Here is a 27940-nt window from a genome sequence, read left to right as displayed (position 1 = left end):
GCTTGGTCATCAACAGAACCATCCAGACTATGATGACAAGGTGGTGACGATTGTTAACTAGAATCAGGTGTGTTGATGCAGGGAAACAACTAAAACATGCAGGACTGCGGCCCTCGAGGACTGACTTTGGACACCCCTGATGTACGTCAAACCGTATTGTGGGGCTTGAGGCACAAACTTTTCTAGGGGGCGCTGTTGAGCCCTTTTGCCACAGCCATTAATGCAAACCATGAACTATCAAATTTTTCTCCAGGCCTGGCTTGCATGCACAATTTGGTGACTTTTGGGGCCATTTAGGGGGGCAAAAAGGCCGTCCTTTCGTCAGAAAAAAAAAAACGAGAAAAAAAAAAACTATTCCTACAGATACAATAGGGCCTTCGCACTGTCAGTGATCAGGCCCTAATAAAATAAAAACACTGTTTTAGTTTCTCCTACAACCTGGACAGGAATATTGGAAGCACTCACATCTGAATGGTAAATACACCACCTGGCCAAAAAAGTTACCACCTAGATTTAACTGGGCAAATAAGTGAACGTGATTAATATGTTTCATCTGGCGCAAGTTATTGAATCTGACGCAGTGAAAAGCTCCTATTCATTTAACAGCCATGTGTTAGAGGACGTATGTGGTTGTAGAGAAGAGGTTGCTCTGTTTCACAGGAGTAAAACTAATGATGATTATCAAGCACAAAAGAAACCTAAGGAGATTGCTGAAACTGTCAATTGGAGACTTTGTTGTCAATCTCTGAGATGAGCTGGAGAAAGATATGCAGCGATCTGACTCTGCCCTCGTTGTGACAAAGTCTTGGTGAAGAATAAATTCAACTGTATGAGCAGAGCCGGATTAACGCAAAGGCAAACTAGGCATGTGCCTAGGGCCCGACTGACAAGGGGGGGCCCAGGCAGAGGGACAAAAAAAAAAAAAAAAGAATTTTAACCTTGTCTGCACACATATTAATGGTTGATACAAAAAATATCAAGTAAATAAAAATATATGTCCAAAAGAATGGCATAAATTGCGCCAAAATTACACGATTAATTCAAAATGTTCAAAATGGCCGACTTCCTGTTCGGTTTCGGCCATGGCGCCAAGAGACTTTTCTTTAAGTTGCGACATGATACAGGTGTGTACCGATTTTAGTGCATGTACGTCAAACCGTATTGTGGGCTTGAGGCACAAAGTTTTCTAGGGGGCGCTGTTGAGCCATTTTGCAACGCCCATTAATGCAAACCATTAAATATCACATTTTATGCCAGGCCTGGCTTGCGTGCGAAATTTGGTGACTTTTTGGGCACGTTTAGGGGGAAAAAAGGCCCTCCTTTTGTCAGAAGAAAGAGAAAAAAAATAAAGAAAAAAAAAATTCCTACAGATACAATAGGGCCTTCGCACTGTAAGTGCAAAGGCCCTAATAACATTGATGGAGGGGGGCCCAAAAATCACCGTCTGCCTAGTGTAGTCCATTTATCTAATCCGGCTCTGTGTATGAGTGTATTTTCAGTACACAGTGGATGATCACTGCTGAAGGTAGCTCGAGAAATTATCAGCAAGAGTTTTTTTCGTGGCCAGGCAATGTATACAGAGACAGTCAGCAGCTGAGCTCAACATAAAGACTGGAAACAAAATGAACCAGCTCGCCTGACGCTGAGCACTGAGTAAAAGTAACAAACTCTGTCTAAAACCACCAATAAATCTATGTGGCTGCTAGTCTCAACCCAACACAAGTAAGGGGATACAGATGTTTAGTTACTTTAAAGAGCCTGAACAGAGAGCAACAGAATCAAGAAAGCGAGTCCAGTTTGAAGATTCCCATTACCAGCATAGTTCTCGTGACTACATGAACTACATTTTCCTGCACGTCTGGAGTAACTGTTCTCAGGACTAACTGAATCTATCAGACTTTGGAACCACAAAAGACATATTTTCAAATGCAGCAGAACTTTCCAAAACATGTGTGCATCCTTCTCAGAAGACAAGAAGGGCAGGACTCACTGTGAGAAATATGAGCATATGAATAGAGATGGGCTTTTTTCCCCCTCCTCTTTTAGGAAGTAGCAGAACCTCTGCAGGACCTGAAGGAAGGAATGGACCAATTAGAGAAAAACAAGACACTCAGATACATCCTGACCACACTTCTGGCCATTGGTAACTTCCTCAACGGCTCAAATGTGAGTAAACATCACATAAACATCCTCATTTTCTCTTTCCTCCTTCCGTGTCTTCTACCTACTTCCTCAGTTCCCTTCAACGTTCCTCTCCCCTCAGCCCTCCTGACAACATATTAGTTTGGCCACTAATGTGTGCTTTTTAAAGAATATGCAGCCTAACCGCAGCAGACATTGTTCTCTCGCAGTAAATCTGGTTCAGTTTGTCTAGGAGGAAAAGGGGAGGGACTGTGTGTGATTTCTGGAAGTTTATGTCCTTTTGGATGCTTGTGTGAGAACTCATGGGTCTGTGTTTTTGCACTCATTTGTCACAAAGCTTTTTCTGTGTTTCTGCAGCCTCTGTTTGTGTGCGTCTGTATGTACGAGTGAACTCGTGGAACATGAGAGCCAAACATTAAAAAAGGAAACATAAGTAATCAACATCAAAACGAGTAGTTCCCGTAAATAATGGCCGCATTTAGATTTTGCAGTAAACCATTTAAACCTGGCAGAAGAACAAGGGAGGTCCTGTTAGGATTATGTCTTTCATGATGCATTCTATCTTTTTTAGCTTTGCTGTGGCGAGAACAATAAACGGTCGATTGTGGGCTCTGATAATCACAGTCTAATGAATCTGCATATCTGCTCGGCGCACTTCATTGAGCACCTCTTTCTGACTGTGCCAGAAAGGAAATTCACTGCAATTTGGTGCCCGGGCAGCGGCTTTAGATGCGTGATTCCACCGGGTTGTTTCCTTCCACATTCTCAGTGCGTTCCTGTGTTTTTTTCATGGATGTCTAGGCTAAAGGCTTTGAGCTGAGCTACTTGGAGAAAGTCCCGGAGGTGAAGGACACGGTTCACAAGCAGTCTCTGCTGCACCACGCCTGCTCCATTGTGGTGGAGAAGTTTCCAGACAGCACCGATCTGTACTCCGAGATTGGAGCCATCACCCGCTTGACCAAGGTTGACGGCTCACAGAATATCTTCACAACTGCTTTTTCCTGGCATCGAATGCTAATGTCCCACTGTTTGAAGAAAGTCTTCACAAGTTTGTGATGTCGTCCTCAGGTGGACTTTGATCAGCTTCAAGACAATCTGGCCCAAATGGAGCGAAGGTGCAAAGCATCATGGGATCATCTTAAAGTCATTGCAAAACATGAGATGAAAACAGCACTGAAACAAAAAATGTCCGATTTCCTCAAAGACTGCGCCGAGAGAATTATAATTCTCAAGATTGTCCATCGAAGAATTATCAACAGGTATTTCCAGGTGTTTTTCATTACTCTACATCAGGGGTATTCAACTAGATTCGGCCGGGGGCCACATCTGCAAAAGGACTGTATGGAGAGGGCCGCACAATTTGAAAATGTGGGGGTTTTCAAATGTATTTTGCACTCAAAGACGAAGACTTATGTAAATATAATACATTTGTATTATACATTTGAATATATCTAGTTTACATATGAATTATGTATTAATTGTCTCCAGATTTAGTAATTGTGAATGTTAAATATAATATTCAGATAAAGAAATATTATTTTAAATGCAAGTTCATTTTGAAACCATGCATTGTGCAAACTTAATGAAATTGATATTGACCTACTTTTAATAAAACACGCCATAATGACAAAGCACCACTTTCCACCAAGATTTCCTTATTTGAATATTATATTAAGCATTGAGCACAACCATTTTAGTCCATAGTAGCCAGTTATAAAAATATTATTAAAAAAATATATATATTTTTTTTTTTTTTTCAACAAACACCCCCTTTTTTGAAATATGACCAGGGGCCACATAAAAGCTCCTGGCGGGCCGCATGTGGCCCGCGGGCCGCCAATTGAATATCCCTGCTCTACATGCTGGATTAGTTTCCAAGTTTCTTCAGTTTTTGTGAAATTTTAAAATGTAATCATTAATACTAAACGGTACAGGTGATGAATCACATTTCAACTTGTATTAGTTCCAACTTCTAATCTTTATTGTTTCTCTGTGCATCTCTGCGCAGGTTTCATGCTTTTCTGTTGTTCCTGGGCCATCCGATATACGGTGTACGTGACGTCAGCATACATCACTTTAGCAAGATCCTGAGTGAATTTGCCCTCGAGTATCGCACAACGAGAGAGCGCGTGCTACAACAAAAACAGAAGAGGGCCAACCACAGAGAGAGGAACAAGACCAGGGGGAAAATGATAACAGATGTAAGTGGACTTCAGTATTTACACTTTCTTCATTTCCAGATCATCATCTTTGTTTAGTTTGTATCTTCTCAGTTCTAAGAAAAATCCCTTGGCACCGGTTATACCATTCATTCGGTTAAAGCACTAAATGTGTCCATTTGTGACAGCATAGTTGCTCTGAATTCATACGTTTAAGTTACTGTAACAACAGTCTGTGAACTTCTTCGAGTCCACCTCGTTCTGTAGCTGCAGCAGGCCAAGAAAGGCAAAGTGAACAACTCGCTGGGATTTCAATCCCTCAAACCAGGGACCCCATTCTATTCAAAGATACTCTAATTCATTCACTGTGTGAAAATGTAAACCTTTGGATGTCCCTGAACGAGAAATAACAAGGACTACACCCCAGCCACACTCCTGCAAGTTAAATGTGCTCTTATGTTACACAGATCATGCACAAGCATTTAGGAAATCTGTTGTGCTTCTGTTGTGTTAACATCTAATAGTAATTGCATTTTTGAAAGAACTACAGCTCTGTTCTATCCATTCATGCATCGATCCATCCCTCACAGGCATGCAACTGCCAATTAGCTCAGCTTTATCTCGGGATGCTCAAAGTAGCAACATTCAAATTACGGTATGCAGAACGAGCAGATTGATGTTCCTGTGAGTACAGTTGTAAATTTAATTCAGGAGTTTAGTGTTTCAAGGACTGTAGTCAACGTCCCTGGAGGTGGCGGCATGAGGAAAGCTGATGATAAATTGACGAGACGGATAGTATGAATGATATCTTAAGAGCTCAGACCAGTACTCAAGTTGAGGGGGGATGAGGGGGGATGTCATCCCCCCTGAAATAAAAATGGTCCAAATCATCCCCCCTGTAAAACTGCCATCCTGCCTTTCCATCCCTTATGTCATTTCATCAATGAATGTGGGTTTACTGTTATTTCAACATTTAGAGTCATCACCAGAAAAATAACTTATTTGACCATTTTCACCTGTTTCAAGTACATTTTCACTTGAAATAAGTAGAAAAATCTGCCAGTGGGACAAGATTTATCTTCTCATTACAAGCAAAAAAAATCTTGTTCCACTGGCAGATTTTTCTACTAATTTTAAGTGAAAATCTACTTGAAACAGGTAAAAATTGTTGTTTTTTCCAGTGAGTCTTGTTTTAAGTGTAATGGGATTTTTTTTTTTTTTTTACTAAAATGAGACATTTTAACTAGAAGTAAGACAAATATTCTTGTTAAGATTTTGAGTTTTTGCAGTGATCCATTTTACTTATCCTGTGAAGGACAGAGTCATATTGATAAGTTCAGAAAATGTTTTTTTATTGTTGTGTTTTGATGTATTTGATGTAAGCCCAGTGGATATTTAAATCTTACAGAAGGCTGCATTTAACTGCTGCTATGTCATTCCTGCAGTATTTCTGCAGGTGTTTTGGTCACTGCTATTATTTGTAATATATTATATTATTTGTAATCAGCACAAATTATCTGTCCCCATATGATAAAATCCACCATTCCCCCTGATTTTTTTTTACAACTCGGGTACTGGCTCAGACGTGTAGAAGTGTACAGAAGTGTACCTACTGTGAAACATGGAGGAGGCTCAGTTATGTTCTGGAGCTGCTTCGCTGGCTCTGGTTCAGGGTGTCTTGAATCTGTGCAGGTTTCCATGACTATCAAGGACTATGATGACTATCTGGAGTGAAATGTGCTGCCCAGTGTCAGAAATATTGGTCTCATTCACAGCTCATGGGTCCTCCAACAGAATAATGACAGAAAACACACTACCAAGACACCGAAGAATGACTTAGAACAACACATTGGCCTATAATGAGGTGTCATTCTCTTAACCCTGATTTAAATCTTATTCGGCATCTGTGGAAAAGGCTGAAACATGCAGTCTGAAGAAGAAACCCTTCAAACCTGAGACAGGTGGAGCAGACATGAGGGGTGGAGCAAAATACCTGTCTACAGGTGCTGAAGTCTCATAGAGTCACAGAAACTGCTTGATCGCAGTGATTTCCTCCAAAAGGTTCATTGTCAAGGCCAGTTTCATTAGTTTGTATATTATTTAAGGATTCTGTTCAGCCACCATTTAAAAGCAATATCTGATTTTCATTGGTCAATTTCTGGTTAATTATTTACTTTTACATTTGTAAGTTTCAAGTTATTTCGATGACCATTTTAGGTTTTCTTTCTTTAATGGAAGAGTACCAACAAATCTGTCCATGTCTGAACATTGCTTTATGAAAGCATTCACCTCCCTTTGCATTTTTCTACCTTGTTTCCTGAAACTTAAATGTACCTACACACATTACTCCAAGCTAATAAAGACAAATTCAAACAAAAAAAATGTTTTGGGAGTCTAAAATAGCACAAGGGAAGCAGCACAATGAAGCAGTACTTATCAGAGCAGGCTCTGGACCAGGGTTTGGAAAAGTACAGATGAGTTTGGTTATAAAGCAATATCAAAAACTCGGAACATCCCTTAGAGCACCATTAAATTCCCTATTAAAAACTGGAAATAATAATGTACTGTAACAAACCTGCCAAGAAAATGCAATAAAACTCACTGATGCGTCAAGAAGAGCATTAACCAGAGAGTAACAAAGACGCCAACGCTAACTGAAAAGGAGCTCCAAAGCAGAGATGCAAGTGTCTATCAGGAAGAGACAGTTTGCTGGACCTCTCCTTGTTTGAACATCATCCCCGCCGTAAAGCATGGAGGTGGAAGCATAATGCTGGGGCAATATATAAGGAACGATGGACAGTACAATCAATTTCCTTTTACCCTTTTTTCTTATTTGTTTTGACAATTAAGATGTTTTCCTCCTCCAAAGCAGTAGACATGTTGATCAAAGGAAACAAATCTCTCAAAAACCGTTTTTATCATTTTAACTCCAGTTGGTAAAATCAAATAAATACCAACAGCCGGTTATTTCTTTTGAAAAGGCAGTGTAAATGTTCATATAACATGTAATGTTCATATGAGAATAAGTTATTTTCTGTGTAATTGTATGTAGAAATGATAAACAAAGGAGCTCTTCATTACCCAGAACTGTGCACACATGTGGGTACATGTGTGTCCCTGCTGTGCAGCTTAAAGTAGATGAACTCCAGGATTTTATCTGCTGACTAAACCACATTCTTCCAGAAGGAGATGGAGCAGAGCCCTGTGCTACGTTTGAGTCTCAGGTTGCTTTAGGCCAAGGTTCTTATGCTCAAGTCTGACACCCACTGGATTCTTGAGGTCATATATGGCATCTTAGATGGATTTCAAAAGCTATCATGTATTAATTCTAGAACATATATCCATACGGATTATTTGAATTCAATACCTGGAAAAGTATCATGAATTTTAAAAAGCCTATTTCTTGTCATGTCTTATCAGTTTCCACTTTCATTCTATGGTTATTTTAGCTTAGGTCTTAACAGATTTCCTGTAAAATTAAATTTTGTAAAATAAAAAAATGAGGTTAAATCTGCTGAACAAACAAACACCGAACAATACAAAAAAAAAATGTATAGTTTTAATTGGATTTTGTTCTGTAAAGCTGAAAACTGGAGATCTTTTTAATAATAATCCTACTGCTCTTCTAAACAGTGAATTCCAAATTTTGTGTCTCAACTTGTTTGTCTTTTGTTTCAAACAGCTCAGTTTGAAGTTTGAAGTATTTAGTACAGTAACAAAAGCAGTTGTCATCAACGTGTCTCATCTTATAAATTCTTTAGCTATGAATACACTCAAGTCCTCTACACAAAGGTGCAAACTATGAAACCTACCTGTTGGTTGTTGTGCTGACATTTTACAACGCAATGTGTCTTTTGTATGAAATGACGGGTATAGAATTACGCCAACCCACCTGGATCTTCTTGATACAGCATCATTTTCACTCTTCACACCTGACAGGTGTTAAATCACTCGTATAACTCATGAAAGCAAAAACCATACTGTATGTGTTCAAAAGTTGAAATATTCATTCAAACTTTCCTGCCCAAATCAAGGATTACAAGCTTCATACCCATGGACCTTTGTTTTCTACCCTTTTTATTGTTGTAGAGTGAGGATGACGATGATAGCGAGGTAGGAAGCACCTTTGTGTGCAAACGTGTGAACTCTCTTGCAACTAACAATTGACGTTATGCGACACTGTAATTTTGAACACCTACTTTATTTATGAGGCTTAGCAAAGGATGAGTCAGTTGTGCGACTGCCAGGTTCTGTGTGTGTGTGTGTGTGTGTGTGTGCACACTTGAATGAGGAAAGAAAACTGCAATAACAAAGAAAAAAAAGGTGGCTGCATGACGTTGACTGGAGTGCTGAGTGAATCTCAGTCAGAGGCGTTTTCAGATCCTGGTGCAGATAAAGAAGCTCAAGTCTCTGGCATGGCATGCAGCAGTGTTGTGAGGAAGAGGGTATGTCTCCTCAATGACTAACTGTTCTTATCACTAGTGTACCGTAACCTGTTTGACAACTTTGTTATTTAAAGCTCCACAAGTGCAAGAACAACTCATGTGATTCTGTCCTGTCACTGCCCCCAGACTGGTAAATTTGGCAGCGCCCCATCGGACACGCAGGACGGCCAGCCTCAAGGTATCCAGTACGCGGAAGCTGCAGCAGAACATGAGAACATGAAGGCCGTCCTGAAAAGCAGCCCACAGGCTGGAGAGAGCGGGCCGTCTGCAGTGCCGGGCCTTCGTACTCGCACCAGAGCCAGCAGTACCAGAGGTCAGTCTCATAACCAGCTGCACAGTTACAGCCTCCGCACTCCTGCTCATAAAATCATCATCTGTCCACAATACTAAGAATGTAACTCTCTTACGATCAAAACCACTCGACAAGCCCCCCTTTGAGTGCTCACTTTTTCTGATCCTCCTGTAACTTTAGAGGGTTTTTTTTTTTTACTAGGACATTTCAGCCATGCAACAGGAAGATCATTTATTCACATTCAAACATCCTCTGCAGTGCATTAATGATAGGCACTAATTCAATTTTAATACTTTTGTCATTGATAAAGTATTAATTTAAAGGGGACCTATTATGAAAAACACGTTTTCTCTCGCTTTAACATATATAAAGTGGTCTCCCCTCAGCCTGCCAACTCAGAGAAGGAGGAACGCAACCAAATTCTGCAGTGTCTGTACAGCCGCCCGAATGAGCCGTCCAGTGTGATGTGGATCTACGAGCCGTTCAGATTCTGCTCCTGTCGTTACGTAACCAAAATGCGATTTATAGGTTGGCCTCCGATGCGTGAAACCACACCCACAACTAACTTCGCCGGCCGGAGCTTCCGCGATTTTTTCGTAGCGGTGTATCGCGTGATTCAGGCAGCCAATCAGCACAGTGCATCATTATCATAGCCCCGCCCACTCAGAATCCTGCATAGATAATGAGGTTAGAGAATGGGATGTGAAGACATGGCTCAGAGGCTGAATTTCTAATTTATTTAGCAAAAACAATCAAAATCTTGTTTTTAAGACATTCAAGGCCTGTTTAAAATAGGTATTAGATGCCATAATAGGTCCCCTTTAATACCAAGTTAAAACTTTACTCTTGCCGTCTCTAATCTGCCCTACCTCACAATGTAGCTGCTGCTTTTCTGTTCATTTTTGCCCAATTTGTTTCAGGGCGCGTTGCTCCGTGGTGCTCTGGCAGCGACGACCCCGTTAACTGCACGGACGACACGGCTGACGAGATCATGGAGAGGATCGTCAGGTCTGCCACTCAGGGGCCCAGCCAGCGGGCACAGCCTCGGGAGAGGAGACGATCCCGAGTCAATCGCAAATCACGTCAGTCTCCATTTCCTCATTTATATATCATACACATCAGAATGGTGCAAGTTGGAAAGTGTATCACAATCTGTCTCCTTCCCTTTGGTTGTTCCGTCTTGACTGCACAGTGAGGAGGACGTTGAAGAACGGTTTGACAACAGAGGAGGCGAACGCTCTTGGCTTGTCCAGCAGTTCAGAGATGCAGGTGTGAAGTGGATCTGTAGGCCGCATCACTGCAACCCCCCACACCCCTCCACTTATCCGATCCAGCTCACTCTGGCTTGGCACGACCCCCCCCCCCCCCCACCCAGCACCTACTGCTTTGATGAGTTGACCTCATCTTCAATGTTTTTGGTTCATAAACTGTAAGCTTGAGACAAATGCTTCCCGAAGCAAGAGGATGAAAGACTGAACAAGATGTTAATCGTCAAACGTTGGACGATCATAAAGACGAGTCCATTCAGACCACTGTGCTTGGCTTTTTTTCCCAGATGAACACAAATGATCTTAATTTGCAAGGCTTTAAAACGATTGCCCTTCAAACATGGTTTTTGGGTACGAGCACCCACAAGTTTGTTTTTTTGTTCGTTGGTGTTTGGCTGAGTTGCCAGTGCACGTGCTTCAATCTCCGTGGCCTTGACTGGATCCAGAGAGGTAACCGTGTGGCGCAGACACTGGACCCTCAAATGACTGTTTGCAGGGGTTCAGCACCAGCCCTGCAGCTTCAGGGGCAAACTGAGCTGAAAGACATTTTATCTATTAAATAGATGGCTTTGTGCAGAGGGTTGTTCTGTTATATACTACTGTGGTAGTTTTGTGTTTCATTTAGCTCAAGAAAGGTGCTCAAAAAAAAAAAAAAGGAACAATTGCACTGGATGTAAACGTTGGGTATCAATAGAATGTGAGATCCTTGACACTGATGAACCACTCTGACATCTGAATCTGAACATATACTCAACAGTTAACCAGCAACTCAACAGTAGCACACTTTTTAATAATCAGAGTTGTTAATTCAAGGCGGACATGCAGAACTTCACTGTTAAGAAGTCATTTTAAATTGCTGATTTTTTTTTTTTTCTTCTCAAAAGCTTTGAGGAAGACATTGTTACTGTGGATTTGACGGATGCCACTTGTTGTAGACATCACTTTAATAGTTTTAGCATGGACAAATTCAGACAACCGATCTCTTTTTTTTCTCCCAATTATAGACTGAAAAGCCAGAAACAGGCGCAGCGGTACAGGCGAGCAATCTTTACAGAGTTTTATTTTTTAGAAACTATGAGCTGCACATTTCAGAGTGCCTTGCAGACAGTTATTTATTGATGTTTTCAGGGACATGTAATCAGAAACTGTTACTGAAAGTGTACGCTCTGCGAGAGGATGAGAGGGTTATATTTCAGTGTAGTAGATCATTCATGAGCTGTGATTTATTGTCTGTTTTTCCAATTAGTCTCAGCAAAGTTTTCTCTTTTTTTTTTCCATGTTACGTCAAGGATGAATGGAAATAACCTTTTAATTATTTATGACAACTTCGGGGTTGGCTGTGCACATTAGCTGCATCCTTTAGCCTTACTGTAAAATAAGTGTATGCAATACTACACTTAAAGTTGTTTGATTTAAAAAAAAAAAAAAAATTGGCCAAATTAATTTGCTGTGCAGCTTGTATCACTGGAGTCTCATTTTGTCACTTGCAGGACATGTAGGGTGTTTTTTCATTTCATGCCTATGAAAGCAAACTTCAGGAATCATGATTAGTACTAGAATAAATGCACATTAAATCTACATCTGCATTCATAGATCAGTTTTTTTTTAGAAAATACTGTGCACATTGTGCTATTGATCGGTTTAAAATTGCCTTCACTTAATATCTGATATGCATATATTCAGTTTGAATGTGGTTTGCAGTTTATACAGGAACTCCATCTATTTGCAAAGCGTCACTGTGATTGATACGTAGCTGTTGAGACAAGTAAATTAACACAACATGAAATAGGTTATGTTAAAAATCACACCAGCACTCCATTCCTTCAGAATTTACTGGAACGATTCAGCACCTTAATCTTCACGTGTAGCATCCCACTTAGCAGAAGTGAAGGTACCCCATCTTTACTGATTTCTGAACGTTTGAAGCAATGCGGGAATGCTGTACAATGATGAACATAACAATTGTCTTTGTTTTCCTTTTTTCTTTTGTGCTCCATGCGATGAGAAGTGTATTATAGACAAAAAGCAGTATTATTTTAGATATAATTTAAGAAAACTAAGCCATGCATGGTTTAAAAGTGTCACTTCTGCTTGACGTAAAGGGAGGTTCACTTTGATTCTCAGTTGTGTAACGTTTACATGCACTTTGTTCAATCTTTTTACTTCATACTGTAAAGGAAACAAATGCAGTGGAACATGGAGTGATAAAATTTACCAGGTACTTCCCTTAGAAGCCTTTGGTTTTGTTGCACTCAACATTTTCTTTTAATTTAACTTTAGCCGATTACATGTTGCTGCCTGTGCCATATCATCACCTGGACACGTGCTATACGACTAAGGCTTCTACTGCATCTATGCCCACAGCAAAATTATGTAACAGCTACAATAAAAGACTTATTGGAACTTGTTTTTTTTTTTTACTTTCTTTTAAAAAGTCATCTTTCAGTTGTGCTGGTTTGCCAAAGAGTGACCTTTTAGTCTCAAGAAGAAAAACCCGTACCAGGTGTGATACCTTCACAAAAGACAAGGCAAACCAATACTTAAGCATCTTTATTTTTTTGTTGTTTTTTTAGTCCACACAACCCATGCTTCAAGTCACTTGACATTCAAGACCATAAAAAGGTTGATGGCAAGTTTAACAGCGCTGCTCGTCTGGTGTTTTCATGTGGCCATCACAGATCTCATTTGGTCTTTTTTTTTTTGTTTTTCTTTTTTTAAATAACTGTATCCACATCTGTTATGGATTTACGTGATTAGGGCTTACTTTTAATAAACTGCAGAAACATAATGATGCGCAAGATAGCTAGCTACAAAAAAAAAAAAAGAAGAAATTTGGGGAAAGAAAACTGATAAAAAAGTGCACCAAAAGAGTCTCAGCAAATCCAGTGCAACCCAAGACACATTTTGCTTTTATAGTCGCTTAAAAAAAAAAAAAAAAAAAAAGATAAAAACAAGGGCACAAATTTAATATAATACAATTTGTATTTCCTAATCAGAATTGAAAGTTTTCAAACTACATTTTCCCTGAACAATTACTTTTGCACAGTACCTTAGAAACGAGTAGATAAATTACAAAATGGGAGCATTCCCTTTCCGCTGGTCACAATTTACCTTGTAAAACCCTGAATGCAGTTTACATTTTATATTGCTACATTTTAAGCATATTAACAAATGAATTTTTACTTTTGCATATTTTCTTAGGTTTGAAGTACAACCGCACTAATAATGTCAAATTATACTTGAAATAGCACCAAAAGACACACCTTGCCATTTAGAGGTCAGGTGTTCGCTCAAAGTATATTTTAGAAATAGTCTATCGCAAGAGTGCAGTACAGTCAAATCATTAACCACAAAAGTGATTAGAATTTTTTGTGTGAAGAAGTAAACACATATATAAACACTGTTTATATATAAACACAGATGAATCGGGCTGGACAATTTCAACCTCTCTTCTGTGTCAGGGTCTGGCTTTCATTAAAATGCATTTAAAAAAGAAAAAAAAGAGTATTCTTAATGTATGCTCATAATTTGGGTTGCCTTCTGTTCAAATTTGAGAAAAAGATGTTAGGCAAAAAGCTTAGTTGGAGAGACGACAAAATCTTCATGTTTAGGTGTTTAAAAAGCTTATATAAAAAAGGGATACCCAAATTATAGCTGTTGTGAGAGAGATGCATACATTTTTACATTTTTTTTTCAAAAAAATATCAATGTTTTACCATACTCAAAGTTATGACAACACATAGCACCAGCTTGTAGATCATGCCAAGCCTTGGGTTTGGTCTAAAAAGCAAATCTGTGCTGCACTAAAGTGTAACGCAGACAGCAGTGAGACAAATATGACAAATTTTAAAAGAACTTAAAGTGCCACGCCAGTCCCACGCCCACTTCTCAGACTCCAGCTATCTAAACCACAGTACGAGTTTACAGGTTTCCTATCTAAGACAACTGATGGGGGGCTTCAAGCATTTCCATGAGGAAAGTGTCAATGGGTGTGTCACCGATCAGCTTGAAGAAAAACAGGTGCTCCAAGCACTTCAAGCCGATGGATCGCAGTGCTGGCAGTCGGAGGAGGAGTTTAGCAAACCTATAGCGTAAAGATAAAAGGATAGTCTTGTTGGACAAGAAAAAAATAACGCAACAGAGAAAAAACATGCCAATCCAGTAAGAGATGAGCAGCCGTACCTTCCTTGCTGCTCTGGATACTTCTGTTTACAGTAAGATTCCAATGATGCATAGACCTTTTCTCGAAGGAGCTCAACCTCACTTGTGTTAGAGAGACCTTTGGCATCTGGCAGAAAAACAGGAAGAAGAAAAAGACGTTATTCCCGATCATGAGCACTACACTTTTATTTTTCTCTGCTTTTAGCCAAGTACCTGGGTTGAACAGGACGATAGCGCGGAGGCAGCCCAGTTCTGTTTTGTCCATTTGCATATCTCTCATTTTATTGACGAGCTCAGTCAGAACCCTAAATCATAAATTGTTTCAGTGTAAGAAACAAAATAGATATACGTGAAATAAACACCAGGGTTATTGATTTGAAAAAATTAATTAATTAATAAATAAATACAATTACCTGTCAAATATGGCACCAACTTCTGCACTCTGCACACTCTCTCTGTGATAATCATATTAGACACAACACATTAGGGCTGGGCGATATGGACCAAAAGTCATATCTCGATATTTTCTAGCTAAATGGCGATACTCGATATATATCGATATTTTTTCTGTGCCATAATTGGGGTTTCCCCCAAAGAATTATAGCATAGCATCTCTGTTAGCTTCATTTTTTTCTGAGGCAAACCCTTAAAAAAACAGTCAGTTTTAATACAAAACCTCGTGCCAAATGTCACACAGGTACCTTTGTTAACAGAGGTCTGCACAATATCAAAATGTATAAAACAAAATGAAATAAAAATAAACAGCCTGCATATATAGAATAAAAATGCTTCTTGAATGAAATAAAACAAATATCCCTTTCCTGCATAACAATTAAATTAAAATACACTGTGCAATTAATACAATGTAGACAGTAACAGGCAGACTTTTCCACTGAGGTTGACAGTTGTGCAAATAACAAAACATTTGTGCAAATCTCAAATAAAACATTCAAGTCAATTTGTCACAAAATAAGCTATATCAAAAAAAAAAAAAAAAAAAATTTTTTTTTTTTTTTTTTTTTTTTTTTTTAAAATCGATATAAACGATATTGTCTCGTACCATATCGCGTTTGAAAATATATCGATATATATTAAAATCTCGATATATCGCCCAGCCCTACAACACATGTATAAAATGTTACACAATTCAAGTTGCAGTCTCTGACAACTGTGCTAGAGACCTTTTGTCTCCGTAGATGTACCTGTCAAAAATGGCTCCGACTCCAGCAGTGTGTAAACTGTCGCGCTGCAGCTCAGACGTCAGAAGAACTCCATCCTTCAGAGGAATGGATCGATGGGAGAACGATGCAATCAAAAGCTCATTCCACCCTGAAAGATTAAGTATCATTACACACTTGCATGTAATGATAGCATTAAAACTCCCTCCCTAAGGTAGAAAACAGTCCCAGAAAAATGTTGACTATATCTACATAGACACCAGTTCTCCAGTTACTGACCTTATTCTAAAAAAGACTCCATCCATCAACTTCCGCTTATCCAGACTGTATTACAAAAAAGTTATTTACAGGAGTCTCTTTATGAATATTCAATTCATATTCCACTTGTACATCTTTAAGGGCATAGCTCAATTAATGACACACATCTTACATCTCTTTTTCCCTCCTGAATTTACGCTACACCATCTATAAGTTTATCAGCATTATGAAAACATTGTACCCACTTAATTTTAGTGCTTGATGTGCCAAAAGACGCTCGCAGACACCAGTAAACACTTTCATTTCATATCTGCCATCTGTATAGGCCATTTATTGTCAAAAAGTGAAGACAAATTTGGACATTACACTCTATAATCAGAACACTTCACACAGTTGGATTATTTACATCACATATCTTATTCTTATTAAGGTCACTGTTTTCGGGATAGTTTCTTATGGCGCTTTTGCATTAGTACCGCCTTAGCCCAGCCCGGCTCGGCTCCGCGCGGTTCGTCGCGGCTCTTCCCGTTTGTCCCCGTGTGTTTTTCCACAGCCAGGGGAGAAGTGGGCAGGTTGGGGTGAAGCTGCTGTGACGTACTCGATTGCGCAACCGCTTTGTTCATGTCGGCACTGATGAGAAATCAGCTGGAGCCGCGAGCGGCTGAGAGTAAAACAGCCCGTCTACATCCCTTTTTTAATTCTCTCGTCAGCCACCAGGTTTATGAACATCTGCACCTCAGAGTTGGATCACCAAACAGACGTTTTGCGCTTTATAATAAAATCGCCGCGAGCCGCGGGTCGCTCTCGCGCTGACTCCCGCTTCCTGATTCAAACGTTTGACGGCCCCGCCCCTCGACCAATCAGAGGCGTGGAGGGTGGTGACGTCAGAAATAGTCCCTGCTCAGCCCTGAGATAGAACCTCACTGAAATGGTTACAGAAAGAGTATCGGCTTAGAGCGGCTCTGCCCGCCTCAGCCCTAGTGCAAAAGCGCAAGACGGGGCTGTGGCAGGTAGAACCGAGTTAAGGCGGTACTAATGCAAAAGCGCCATTATTTTGAGTATCGTCTCAACTGTTTCTTTCCATGTAGATGCGCTGATTCGTTTTTTTTTTTTTTTTTTTAAATCTCAGTGTCTGTGTTTATTTTCCCCACAGGTTTGCACAGCAGGTCACTCTCCTACTATTGCATCAGTTTAATGGTTCCCTTTGACCTTCATGTCCAGTGTTGTCAGTAGCAACAACACAGTTTTGTAAAAGTCATCAGTACACCATTTTGAACCCAAGATTAGAGTACACCATTAAGTTTAAAACACATCCTTCCAATTCAGCTGTCCATATTTTTTACAACATAAACCGTGTCTATAACATTTTCAAAAATGCTCCCCCTTTTCCTAGAGTGTGTTCTACTTTTAACATTTTAGTTCATTAGATACGTCAATGTATGAGATAGCACTATACATACACCTGGGAAGTGATCTTTTTGCTTATTCAGAATCTTATTTTGAAACAGTCCAATTTTCAGCATTCCTCTAGCAATACTGATCCTAGCTTTCTATAAATCCGATGTTCAATGTATTGGCTTCCACACACTGATCGTTTGTCTGCAGGTGCTGGTTCATACCTGCACGCAGAAGGATGACCTGGTCGTCAAGGGGCAGTTCAGAGAAATGAGGGATCCTCTTTGCCCACTCCACCAAAGCAAACAACTGTTTGTCTGCAGTCTGACACATGTTGGAAACAGCATCATGGGGCTAAAACCAGAAACCACATCATCATGAATTCCTTATAACTGATAATCCAACATAAAGGCTACTAGTAATTTTTTGTACATTTACACATAGCAACCACGGTGTATATATCCGCAGCAATGATCCAATCACTCACCGAGTTTCCCCCGGAGCCTCCATCAGAGTGAAGCTCAGTCTTCTGCTCCACAGCCGTCTCTGCCTCCAAGATCTTCTCCACAGGCATCTCGTCATTCACCCCAACACCAAAATCCAGCTCTCCCTCACGCTCTCGGTTCCTCTGGCGCTCCTCCTGGACTGCTGCATTAAATACCATCCATGCAGGGTGGAAGAAAATTGGTTTATGAGTCCTACCTAGTAAAATGATTGTTTGTATTTAAAAAGAACTGCTGCTTTACCAAGAATGTCAACTTCAAAACCTGTCTTGTCATGACAAAAATGCTACAACTGCTAAGATAAAAATGGTAAGATTTGTTTTACAATGTTTGGTAATGAGTAAAAGTGAAGCCTTTGTAAATTTCTGCATGAATGTGGTCAAATTTAGTTTTTCTCTAAAAGCCAATGAGTTGAGTCATCAGAAGAACCCGACCCAAGAGTCTGTTTAAGTCAGGAGTAAATCAGGAGGACAAAGCTCTCACATATGCTCCAGTACTGTCATTTTCTAGATGTTTTCTATGTCCATGTTCCTTGTCAGACTACAGGCGGAGATTATCCAGCTAACCGCCTTGCAGCAAGAACCAAAGGAAAAATTAAAAATCTGAAATATTTACATCAACCATGTCCTTTGCATGAAATATTTTTTTATGTCCTAGAGACTATACCCAGGTGTTTCTTTGTAATATCGTCATCTGTGAAAACTTGACCTTAGAAGTGCAGGCCTGATTCTACAGAGATTTTTTATACGTTTTCCAGTGTTTATAAGTTAAATTGTCATCAGTAGATAGTGGGTCAAGCAGTGAGAAACACTGCAGTAAATCCACATCAAATCATTTTGCAGATCTGTGTCAGTTACAGGCAAGAGCCACTGAATTACCTCCACTGAATTACCGGAAAGTCAGCAATGATAACACACTATTACAAGTGGCTCCTGTTTACATTTCGCTGTCACAATCTTTCCTCTGTAGATTGTAAACAGTTTTTATATGAAATTGTTAATGTTCTAGTGAAATAATTCGGACAGTGGACATAGTACATGATAAACTACATTGCGCAATGTGGATGCACAAATCAATTTCAGCAAACAACTTCATCTGTTATCCCCTCCCGGCAGGCGCAACTTCCAACACTAACATGTTACATCAGACCCTCCTGTCTCAACTCACGATAAAAAGTGTTCCTCTGGTTATACTGTTGCCAAACACATTTGGAGACTTTTAGACTTCTGTTACTGAGGAGCCCAGAGATTAGTTTAGTTTGTTTGTTTATGCATAAAAGCCTTGAAATTACCAACTCAATAGAAGAGTGATCTTTACATGATGCAAGGAACAGAAGCTCTTTATCAGCTCATAAAAATGTGTTTTTTAGTGATTTTCAAAAAATACAGAGTCACTGTAAAAAGTAATTAGGACAAAACTGCAGCTACGGGAAGGTGATCAAATATAAGCCAATTTAAAGCAGCTTCCATCTATTTGCAGGGGTGGACAGACATGCAGTTTACACTGAGCTCTAAAATGCTTCAGCCGAGTTCTTCTCAAACCTGAGCCATTTTAACTTTCTGCTGTGCCAGTGTTGACCAAATCCCCTAGATTTCCCCTGCATTTACAGACACTCAGCAAAGAGCTACAGCTGGTTGTCAAAGCAGCCCGTCATCACAGAGCAGTCCAGCACAGTAATCCTCAAATTCCTCCAGTCCAGAACACAAATTAACATATAAATATCTTCCAGGGCTGTACAGTGCGACAGTTTTCATCGCATTTGCGAATAAAAATCATCCGGTGCGAAGAGAAATATGTATCCACTCGCATTTGTGCGAGTGAGTTGCACTGGGGTCATGTTAAAAAAAGTGTGAAAATCAATATGAATGTCTCTTGACCTACATCAGCCTTTCTCAACCGGGGTGTCGTCAAAAAAATTACCTATTCTGACATGTCATATATAAATACCGTATTTTCGCGACCATACGGCCGGGGCGCCGTGTGGAAAGGCTATTAATACTATTAATACATCCATGATCCGACCGCGCGTGACGACCGCGCCTCGACCCGCGGACCAAAATCTTACTCCGCTCAGAAGAAAGTAGTACCTTTTTGCGGTCCCTATCACGGGACTCTAGCGGGGTTTTGAGCTCTGAACTTTTAAGTCTGGTGTAGAGTTAAGCCTTACCTTATTAAATTAAACCTTTTTCGGGTCGTGAGTAGGATAAACAGAGGACAACTTCTGCTGAGTTCCAGTGTACTTTAATGTCCCTCAACAGCGTAGGATTTTAGAACATCAACACAGCAGCTAGTGCTGTATCACTCCGCCCAATCTAAAACAGACTAATCACTACAGATAAACTGACTAGTGTCATTATAGTCCCTGATTTACATCAGAATATAAAATATATATTTATAAAATAATGAACCCTGAATTACCAAAATAACCTTAACAAAAATAAATCTCCTCTTACACTTATAAGGTGAGCATAAATCAATCTTTTTTATGATGTAAAATTGTATGTATTCATTTACTTTTATTTATTTATTTAATTTTAGTAGTTAAATTTCTGGAAAATAAAAAAGTCAAATCATACATGAGAGAAACTATTCAGTTTGTGGCTAAATATTTTTACTTGTATGAAACTGAAGATGCATAATGCAAACCTGACATTTACTTTTAGTTCAGTTTGTGGAAAATGGTTGGCCTGGCTTTCTCTTTAGAACTTAAACAGTTATAAAGCATTACAAACTGTAACAATAGGGCAAACGCACAGCATTGTTTTGTATTTTGTGTCTTTCAAATAAAAGACCATTTTTTCCAGTCATATGTTCCTCATTCAAGGTTGTTAAAAAAATACTGCTATAATATCGTATCGTTATCGTGACCTCAATATCGTGTATCGTATCGTGAGATTAGTGTATCGTTACACCCCTACTAACTGTCCACCCGGGTGTGCTAGTAAATTTTTATTTGTGCTACTAAAATTTTTAACTTGCTAGCACCAGTGCTACCATTCAAAAAAGTAAGCGTACAGCCCTGTCTTCCAATGTGCACGCCCAGGACAACAGGCTCACTGTCCAAGTAGCGTTCAAATGCAGTATCAAAGATTTCCATGACATACACATCTTTGTTTATCTACTCTACATGACTAATCCTTATTTATGCACCTTTAAAAGGCGGGCAGGATCTCCATATGAGCATAGCTTTTGTTTAATACTTCTCTTTGCATACCTTCCCTCTTCATACCCATGGCCAGGCACTTCTGGTAGCGGCAGTACTGGCAGCGATTGCGCTGGCGTTTGTCGACCAGGCACTCTTTGTTGTCCCTGCAGGTGTAGCTTAGGTCTTTGCGCACAGTTCGCTTAAAAAAACCTTTGCAACCCTCACAGCTGTACACTCCGTAATGTTTTCCTGGAAATTACATGAATAAATGAAGCAACAGATGATTAAACAACACTGAATTGAAGGGAATAGTCTGGCAAAAATATGTGTTTTTATTATCATCAATGAATGAGATCCATAAAGTTGAGGATACAGTCTGATCATACTTCTTTGACATAGTCCACTCACCAGAGGAGCGGTCTCCACAGATCACACACAGTCGTTTCTGAGATGTCATTATTCCCGGGCTGTGTGACATGGACCTCAGGCCAAATGGAGGCTTGATATCTTCTGAGCTGCTGACTGAATGCATCCCTGATATTGGTCCTGAAGAAGAGATCTGGATAGAGCGTACAACCAATAAGGACAAGGAAAAATGTATGCCGACAGATTTTTCTTAGCTTGACAAAGTACTGACATTTGAATACAAGTAGCATTTAATCTGCATTATCCTCTATAAATAAAAAAAACAATGCAAATATTGAAAGGAAAAGCAGCTTTCTGTACCAGTATGCATCATCTCTGTGTAAATAAACTAATATCCTTCAGCAAGAGGAAATGTACCTTACACCACTAAGTCAGTACATACTCACAACTACCATTTCTTTACCTGACTGCTGCTGATGGGTCCAAATCCCAAAGAGGGAGAGATCCCTGGCGAGTTAAGAGAGGGGCTGATGACTGAAAATGGAGAACCCAAGATGCTGGTAGGGCTGTTGGAAGCTGAGCTGTTGGGCTGCTGTGAGGACATGGCTTGTAAGGTACCCACTAAGAAGAACGATGTCCCGTCTGAAGGATATCAATCTGCCAGATGAAAACAACAGGATGCCATTATGGACCATGCTTGAAACATTCACCAGAAGGTGACCTGTTCTGACAGGGTTCAAGTTGAGTTTAAACATGTCAAAATTTACAATAAAGTATAGACGTGGACCTGGTGAACATTGTTTTTTTTATTTTGTTCTGTTTTTTTTCCTTGTTAACAAGACTTTTTACAATTTACTCAAAATGAGGTGTTGTGGCCCTAAACCTGCAAGATACTGTGAGGCCAAACAACTGGGCTTCAGACCATTACAAGATGATTTGGCATCATATAACTCGATAGCTATAAATTAAGGATATAATAGCCAATTCGGTTAGTTGGCTGGTTAAGATAATTGTTGAAAGGACGAACGTGAACAAAATGTACTGATAGTAGGTCCAATCATTACCAAGCCTAGTAACACACCGCAAAAACTCAAAACCTTACCAGGAATATTTGTCTTATTTCTAGTTAAAATGTCTCATTTTTAGTCAAAAAAAATCTCATTACACTTAAAACAAGAGTAATTACCAGAAAAATAACTTGTTATTTGACAGTTTAACTGTTTCAAGTAAATTTTCACTTGAAATAAGTAGAAAAATCTGCCAGTGGGACAAGATATATCTTCTCATTACAAGCAAAAAAAATATTGTTCCACTGGCAGATTTTTCTTCTCTTTTGACTAAAAATTTGACATTTTGACTAGAAATAAGACAAATATCCTTGTTAAAATTTTGAATTTTTGCAGTGCGAAAAAAGAAAATCCCCAAATCCCATTGAGATCGTGTCTGCGAGGCCCTGGCTTTTTTTTTTTTAACTGCATAAATGCACGTAAAAAAAACAACAAAATCTCATGTTTGTTAGTAATAATCGCGACGATGCTTCACGTTTGCTGCAAGCAACATTACACCAACACAGAAACCTGTCTTAAGTTGAAAAAGGATTGATGCTATTGAAGTTAAGGGACAATTATCGATAAGGTTCACATTAATGTACTCCTTATGCTGAATATACAGCATCAATCTGCGAGATGAAAACAGGATGCCATTATGGATCATGCTTGAAACATTCATCAAAAGGTGACCTGTTCTGACAGGGTTCAAGTTGAGTTTAAACATGCCAAAATTTACAATAAAGTCTAGACGTGGACCTGGTGAACATTGTTTTTTTTATTTTGTTCTGTTTTTTTTTCTTGTTAACAAGACTTTTTACAATTTACTCAAAATGAAAGTAAGTGTTGTGGCCCTAAACCTGCAAAAACTCAAAATCTTAACAAGAATATTCGTCTTATTTCTAGTTAAAATGTCTAATTTTTAGTAAAAAAAAAAAAAAAAGATCTCATCACACTTAAAACAAGACTCATCACTGGAAAAAAACAACAATTTTCACCTGTTTCAAGTGAATTTTTACTTGAAATAAGTAGAAAAATCTGCCAGTGGGACAAGATTTATCTTCTCATTACATGAAAAAAAATACTTATTTCAAGTAAAAATTGACTTGAAACAGGTGAAAATTGTCAAATAACAAATTATTTTTTCTGGTAATGACTCTTGTTTTAAGTGTAATGAGATTGTTTGACTAAAAATAAGACTTTTTAACTAGAAATAAGACAAATATTCCTGGTAAGATTTTGATTTTTTGCAGTGCGTCACTAGGCTTGGTAATGATTGGACCTACTATCAGTACACTTTGTTCACGTTCGTCCTTTCAACAATTATCTTAACCAGCCAACTAACCGACTTGACTATTATATCCTTAAATTATAGCTATCGAGTTATATGATGCCAAATCATCTTGTAATGGTCTGAAGCCCAGTTGTTTGGCCTCACAGTATCTTGCAGGTATACACTGCAAAAAATCAAAATCTTACCAGGAATATTTGTCTTATTTCCAGTTAAAATGTCTCATTTTTAGTCAACAAGTCTCATTACACTTAAAACAAGAGTCATTACCGGAAAAATTACTTATTTGACAATTTTCACCTGTTTCAAGTACATTTTCACTTGAAATAAGTAGAAAAATCTGCCAGTGGGACAAGATTTGTCTTCTCATTACAAGCAAAAAAATCTTATTTTAAGTGAAACAGGTGAAAATTGTTGGGGTTTTTTTGTTTTTTTTCCCCCAGTGATGAGTCTTGTTTCAAGTGTAACGAGATTTTTTTTTTTACTAAAAATGAGACAGTTTAACTATAAATAAGACAAATATTCTTGTTCAGATTGAGTTTTTGCAGTGCAAAAAAAGAAAATCCCCAAATCCCATTGAGATCGTGTCTGCGAGGCCCTGGCTTTTTTTTTTTAACTGCATAAATGCACGTAAAAAAAACAACAAAATCCCATGTTTGTTAGTAATAATCGCGACGATGCTTCACGTTTACTACAAGCAACATTACACCAACACAGAAACCCGTCTTAAGTTGACAAAGCACTGCTGCTATGAAGTTAAGGGAGCATTATCGATAATGTTCACATTAAAGCACTCCTTGTGCTGAATATACAGCATTAAGAGCGTTAGCTGCTGCTAACCAGCACGGCCACAGCACCAGCACTTAGCGCTGTCTAATCACTCTTAAAACGCTTCCTAATGCTGGGTAAAAAAAATATTGTAAACATACCGCGTCTGGTTTTTAAAATGTGTATCGAATAGCTGGCTAAAACAAGCCTAATTCGCTGGAGTGGTGTTTCTGCTCCGGCCGCGTTAGCACGGCGCTAGCAGCGATGCTAGCGAGAGAACTCAGGGAAACTCTTCAGCTCCGCGGGGGAGTACGTACCAGACACACCTTCGACGCATCGTTGAAAAGCACTTTGGTTTTCTCCGCTCTACCCCAGACCAAATGCCGCACACCGGGCCAGCGATCAGATCCCGTTTCCGTGAGTTTGATGCTGTTGTTTACAGGCCATGATGGCTCCGAGCCGCCATCCTCGCAGCCAGGATGTGGAGGCTGGAATTATGGTCCCGCGTTAAATCGACGCAGAGTCTATGCGTAACTAGGGTACGCGGCGACGCGCAAGGTACGCGTACCCTACGGCGTAGGCTCTGCGTCGGTGTAACGCGGGAGCATAAATCAGCCTTCACGGGAGCCGCGCTGTCATATGACACCTGGCTGAATCATCCAGTGGCACATTGGCATGAATCTCACATACCAGCTCAAACTACATTCAGAGTACTATTCATTGTTATTACTCCAATATAATTGGTTAATGCAGACATACATAACACCTGCCAAATTAAATAAATATAACAGTAATACACAGAGGTGTCAAAAGTATTCACATTCATTACTCAGGTAGAAGTATAGATACTAGAGTTTAAAAAATACTCCTGTAGAAGTTGAAGTATCAACTTAGGGCTGGGCGATATGGACCAAAAGTCATATCTCGATATTTTCTAGCTGAATGGCGATACTCGATATATATCGATATTTTTACTGTGCCATAATTGCTGTTTCCCCCAAAGCATTATAGCATAGCATCTCTGTTAGCATCTCTGTTAGCTTCATTTCTTTCTGAGGCAAACCCTCAAAAAAAAAGTCAGTTTTAATAGAAAGCCTCGTGCCAAATGTCACACAGGTACCTTTATTAACAGAGGCCTGCACAATATCAAAATGTATAAAACAAATGAAATAAAAATAAACTGCCTGCATATATAGAATAAAAATGCTTCTTGAATAAAATAAAACAAATATCCCTTTCCTGCATAACAATTAAATTAAAATACACTGCAATTAATACAATGTAGACAGTAACAGGCAGACTTTTCCACTGAGGTTGACAGTTGTGCAAATAACAAAACATTTGTGCAAATCTCAAATAAAAAAAAAGCCATTGAAAATGAATGTGTCTTAGTATAATGCAATTATAGCAAAGAACCATATATGTGCAAATTCACTCTATCCGGATGGAGCAATTTAACTGGATAGTTTTTTTTAAAGGCCGAAATGAAATAGAGTAACAAGGCTGTTTTTAAAATGTAAGGAGTAAGGAGTAAAAAGTACATATAATTGCGTGAAAATGTAAGGAGTAAAAGTAAAAAGTTGTCTGAAAAATAAATACTACAGTGAAGTATAGATAACCAAAATTTCTACTTAAGTAAGGTAACGAAGTATTTGTACTTCGTTACTTGACGCCTCTGGTAATATATAATAAATCTTTATTACGTACTCAGAAGGTCCACACACATCCAACAAACACAAACACACAACCATTACATACGGTACTTAAAAAAAAACAAAAAAAAACAAAAAAAAAAACATTTCATCACTGTACAGAAAAAAGGTGCAAGCTATCATGCCAGTGCTTTCGAAGCCTGGATGTGAACCGATAGCCCATCATTGGGCTGGTTAAGGCCATAATGATGCTATTTTCTGTCATATCCAGTCGACACATAAAATTAAACATTAGTTTTCGTTAACAGTGCCTGACATGTTGGTGCATTAGAGGACACAAATAACTGTCTGGCACTGTGCCACCTAGGAACACGGAGCAGCAACCTCATGGCATCATTATATGCCACTCTAAGCTTCTGCTACTTTTCACTCTGTTAGAAGACCAGAGATGAGCTGTATATACAGGGGTGATATAAGCCCCAAACAGAGCACATTTAACATTTGTAGAACACATAAAAAATTTCCTCAACAAAGAATTGGCCTGTGCATATATTTTACAGTATTGACGGCGGATGTCACTGTCATCCATAAGATCATCTGAGAAGACGTGTCCAAGATATTTCAATTCCTGACAATTGTTTTAAATGCAATGAGGTCCAGGGAACATTTGTACACTGTGTCTGGGAATGTGACAAAATTAAAAAATTCTGGAGGGAGGAATAAAACCATGCTTATCCTGTCATGTATGATTATTCCACTGGAGCCTACCTTGTTATTGCTGCATTTATATCCAACAGATCTCAATTTGAAACCCCAAGAACACAAATTTATTGATTTCGCTATATTGCAGGCAAAAAGGATTATTAATAATAATAATAATAATAATAATACATTTTATTTATAGGGCGCCTTTCATGGCACTCAAGTTCGCCGTACAACAACAAATACAGTCAATAAAATAATTAAAACAGACTCATAAAATATAAACAGACTTGCTCTTAATTGGAAGAAAACGGATGCACCGACAATCGGTGCTTGGACAGGGAGCAATAAATCCAAGCAGAAATTATTAATATTTTTAATACAGCCTGCATATGGAGGACAAGTTTTTCTTTGAGACAGACATGTCAAACTAAATTCACCTTTTTACAAGTTGTTGTTATATTAAGTAAATTACCTCACCAAAATAGTCTATACAACATCAAATGGTATATGGCAGCATAGTCCCTGACACACCTGATAATTGATGACATTTGCATTAATCAACATAAAAGACAGCGGTAAACAAAACTTTAAACGCGAAACAATAAATCCAAGCAGGATTTATTCATATTTTTAATACAGCCTGCATATGGAGGGCTAGTTTTTCTATGAGACAGCCACACCTAAGTAAGACTGAGGCTGGAATGTTTTTGCCTCTTGCCTTTTGTCATGAAAAACATATTGCACAACTTGTTCTTGCATAATCCAAAAAAACTTTCCACCATCCTAAATGTATTAAACAAAGTTTAGCTTTTAAAGCGCACCTACCATTTTTCTTTTCTCTTTGAAATATGCACTAACTTAAGATATGCATGTTTTAAATACATTATAGTGATTATTAACCCTCTAAATGCAAAAATGTAATGCCATAGCGTGTTCAGCAATACAACATGTATTAAGTTATTGCAGTTATTTCATTCAGTTATTAGAGTTGCCCACTTATAATGGAAGTTGTAGGTATTGTCATATAATTATATCACAACAAACCAGGAAACTGTGTCACACGTTATCTGTGAGAGAGTGTAAAACTTGACAAACAGCTTTGTTTAAAGTAGTTCCTGAGGAAGTGTCTCATGACAAGCCAGGTGGCATTCTCACTACAAATCCTG

At 38.9% G+C, this 27940-nt stretch overlaps 2 protein-coding genes across 7 annotated transcripts in view; one reads left to right on the top strand and one right to left on the bottom strand.

Moving 5' to 3' along the window:
* Window positions 1–12703, top strand: part of fhod3b (formin homology 2 domain containing 3b) — a 108355-nt gene extending 95652 nt beyond the window's left edge. For 3 of the 4 annotated variants that reach the window (XM_061716642.1, XM_061716641.1, XM_061716639.1), the window contains 8 exons: window positions 2047–2166; window positions 2944–3105; window positions 3211–3401; window positions 4151–4343; window positions 8391–8414; window positions 8873–9059; window positions 9959–10120; window positions 10231–12703. In XM_061716642.1, coding sequence (XP_061572626.1) covers window positions 2047–2166; window positions 2944–3105; window positions 3211–3401; window positions 4151–4343; window positions 8391–8414; window positions 8873–9059; window positions 9959–10120; window positions 10231–10313 — 1122 coding nt within the window. In that variant the 3' untranslated portion in view covers window positions 10314–12703. The remainder of the gene's footprint in view (window positions 1–2046; window positions 2167–2943; window positions 3106–3210; window positions 3402–4150; window positions 4344–8390; window positions 8415–8872; window positions 9060–9958; window positions 10121–10230) is intronic. The other variant, XM_061716640.1, reaches the window with a different exon arrangement.
* A 137-nt stretch (window positions 12704–12840) lies between these two features.
* Window positions 12841–24922, bottom strand: rxrbb (retinoid x receptor, beta b). Of its 3 annotated transcripts, none has more exons than XM_061716636.1 (11): window positions 24735–24922; window positions 21776–21969; window positions 21355–21505; window positions 21016–21195; window positions 17786–17946; window positions 17523–17652; window positions 15670–15796; window positions 14881–14922; window positions 14681–14772; window positions 14489–14594; window positions 12841–14390 (listed from the first exon to the last, which is right to left on the bottom strand). In XM_061716636.1, the coding sequence occupies exons 2-11, from the start codon at window positions 21914–21916 to the stop codon at window positions 14243–14245; spliced, it is 1278 nt and encodes a 425-aa protein (XP_061572620.1). In that variant the 5' UTR covers window positions 21917–21969; window positions 24735–24922; the 3' UTR covers window positions 12841–14242. The 3 variants fall into 3 exon arrangements, with proteins under 3 accessions (XP_061572620.1, XP_061572622.1, XP_061572621.1); XM_061716638.1 differs by having other exon boundaries at window positions 17786–17943; XM_061716637.1 differs by having other exon boundaries at window positions 24744–24922.
* Window positions 24923–27940: the final 3018 nt, after the last annotated feature.

The sequence above is a fragment of the Cololabis saira genome, chromosome 3 (assembly GCF_033807715.1).
Source record: "Cololabis saira isolate AMF1-May2022 chromosome 3, fColSai1.1, whole genome shotgun sequence".
NCBI classification, from domain to species: domain Eukaryota; kingdom Metazoa; phylum Chordata; class Actinopteri; order Beloniformes; family Belonidae; genus Cololabis; species Cololabis saira.
Note: the sequence above shows the minus strand (reverse complement) of the source record. Positions and strands in the feature narration are given on the sequence as shown.

What these genes read in the sequence shown, in the direction of transcription:
- rxrbb (XM_061716636.1), bottom strand. Translation starts at nt 21,916, where the DNA reads ATGTCCTCACAGCAGCCCAACAGCTCAGCTTCCAACAGCCCTACCAGC. An exon ending in CTGTGGAGACCGCTCCTCTG is followed by an intron (nt 21,196 to 21,354) that starts GTGAGTGGACTA and finishes TGTAATTTCCAG; the next exon opens with GAAAACATTACGGAGTGTAC. An exon ending in CATGGGTATGAAGAGGGAAG is followed by an intron (nt 17,947 to 21,015) that starts GTATGCAAAGAG and finishes TATTTAATGCAG; the next exon opens with CAGTCCAGGAGGAGCGCCAG.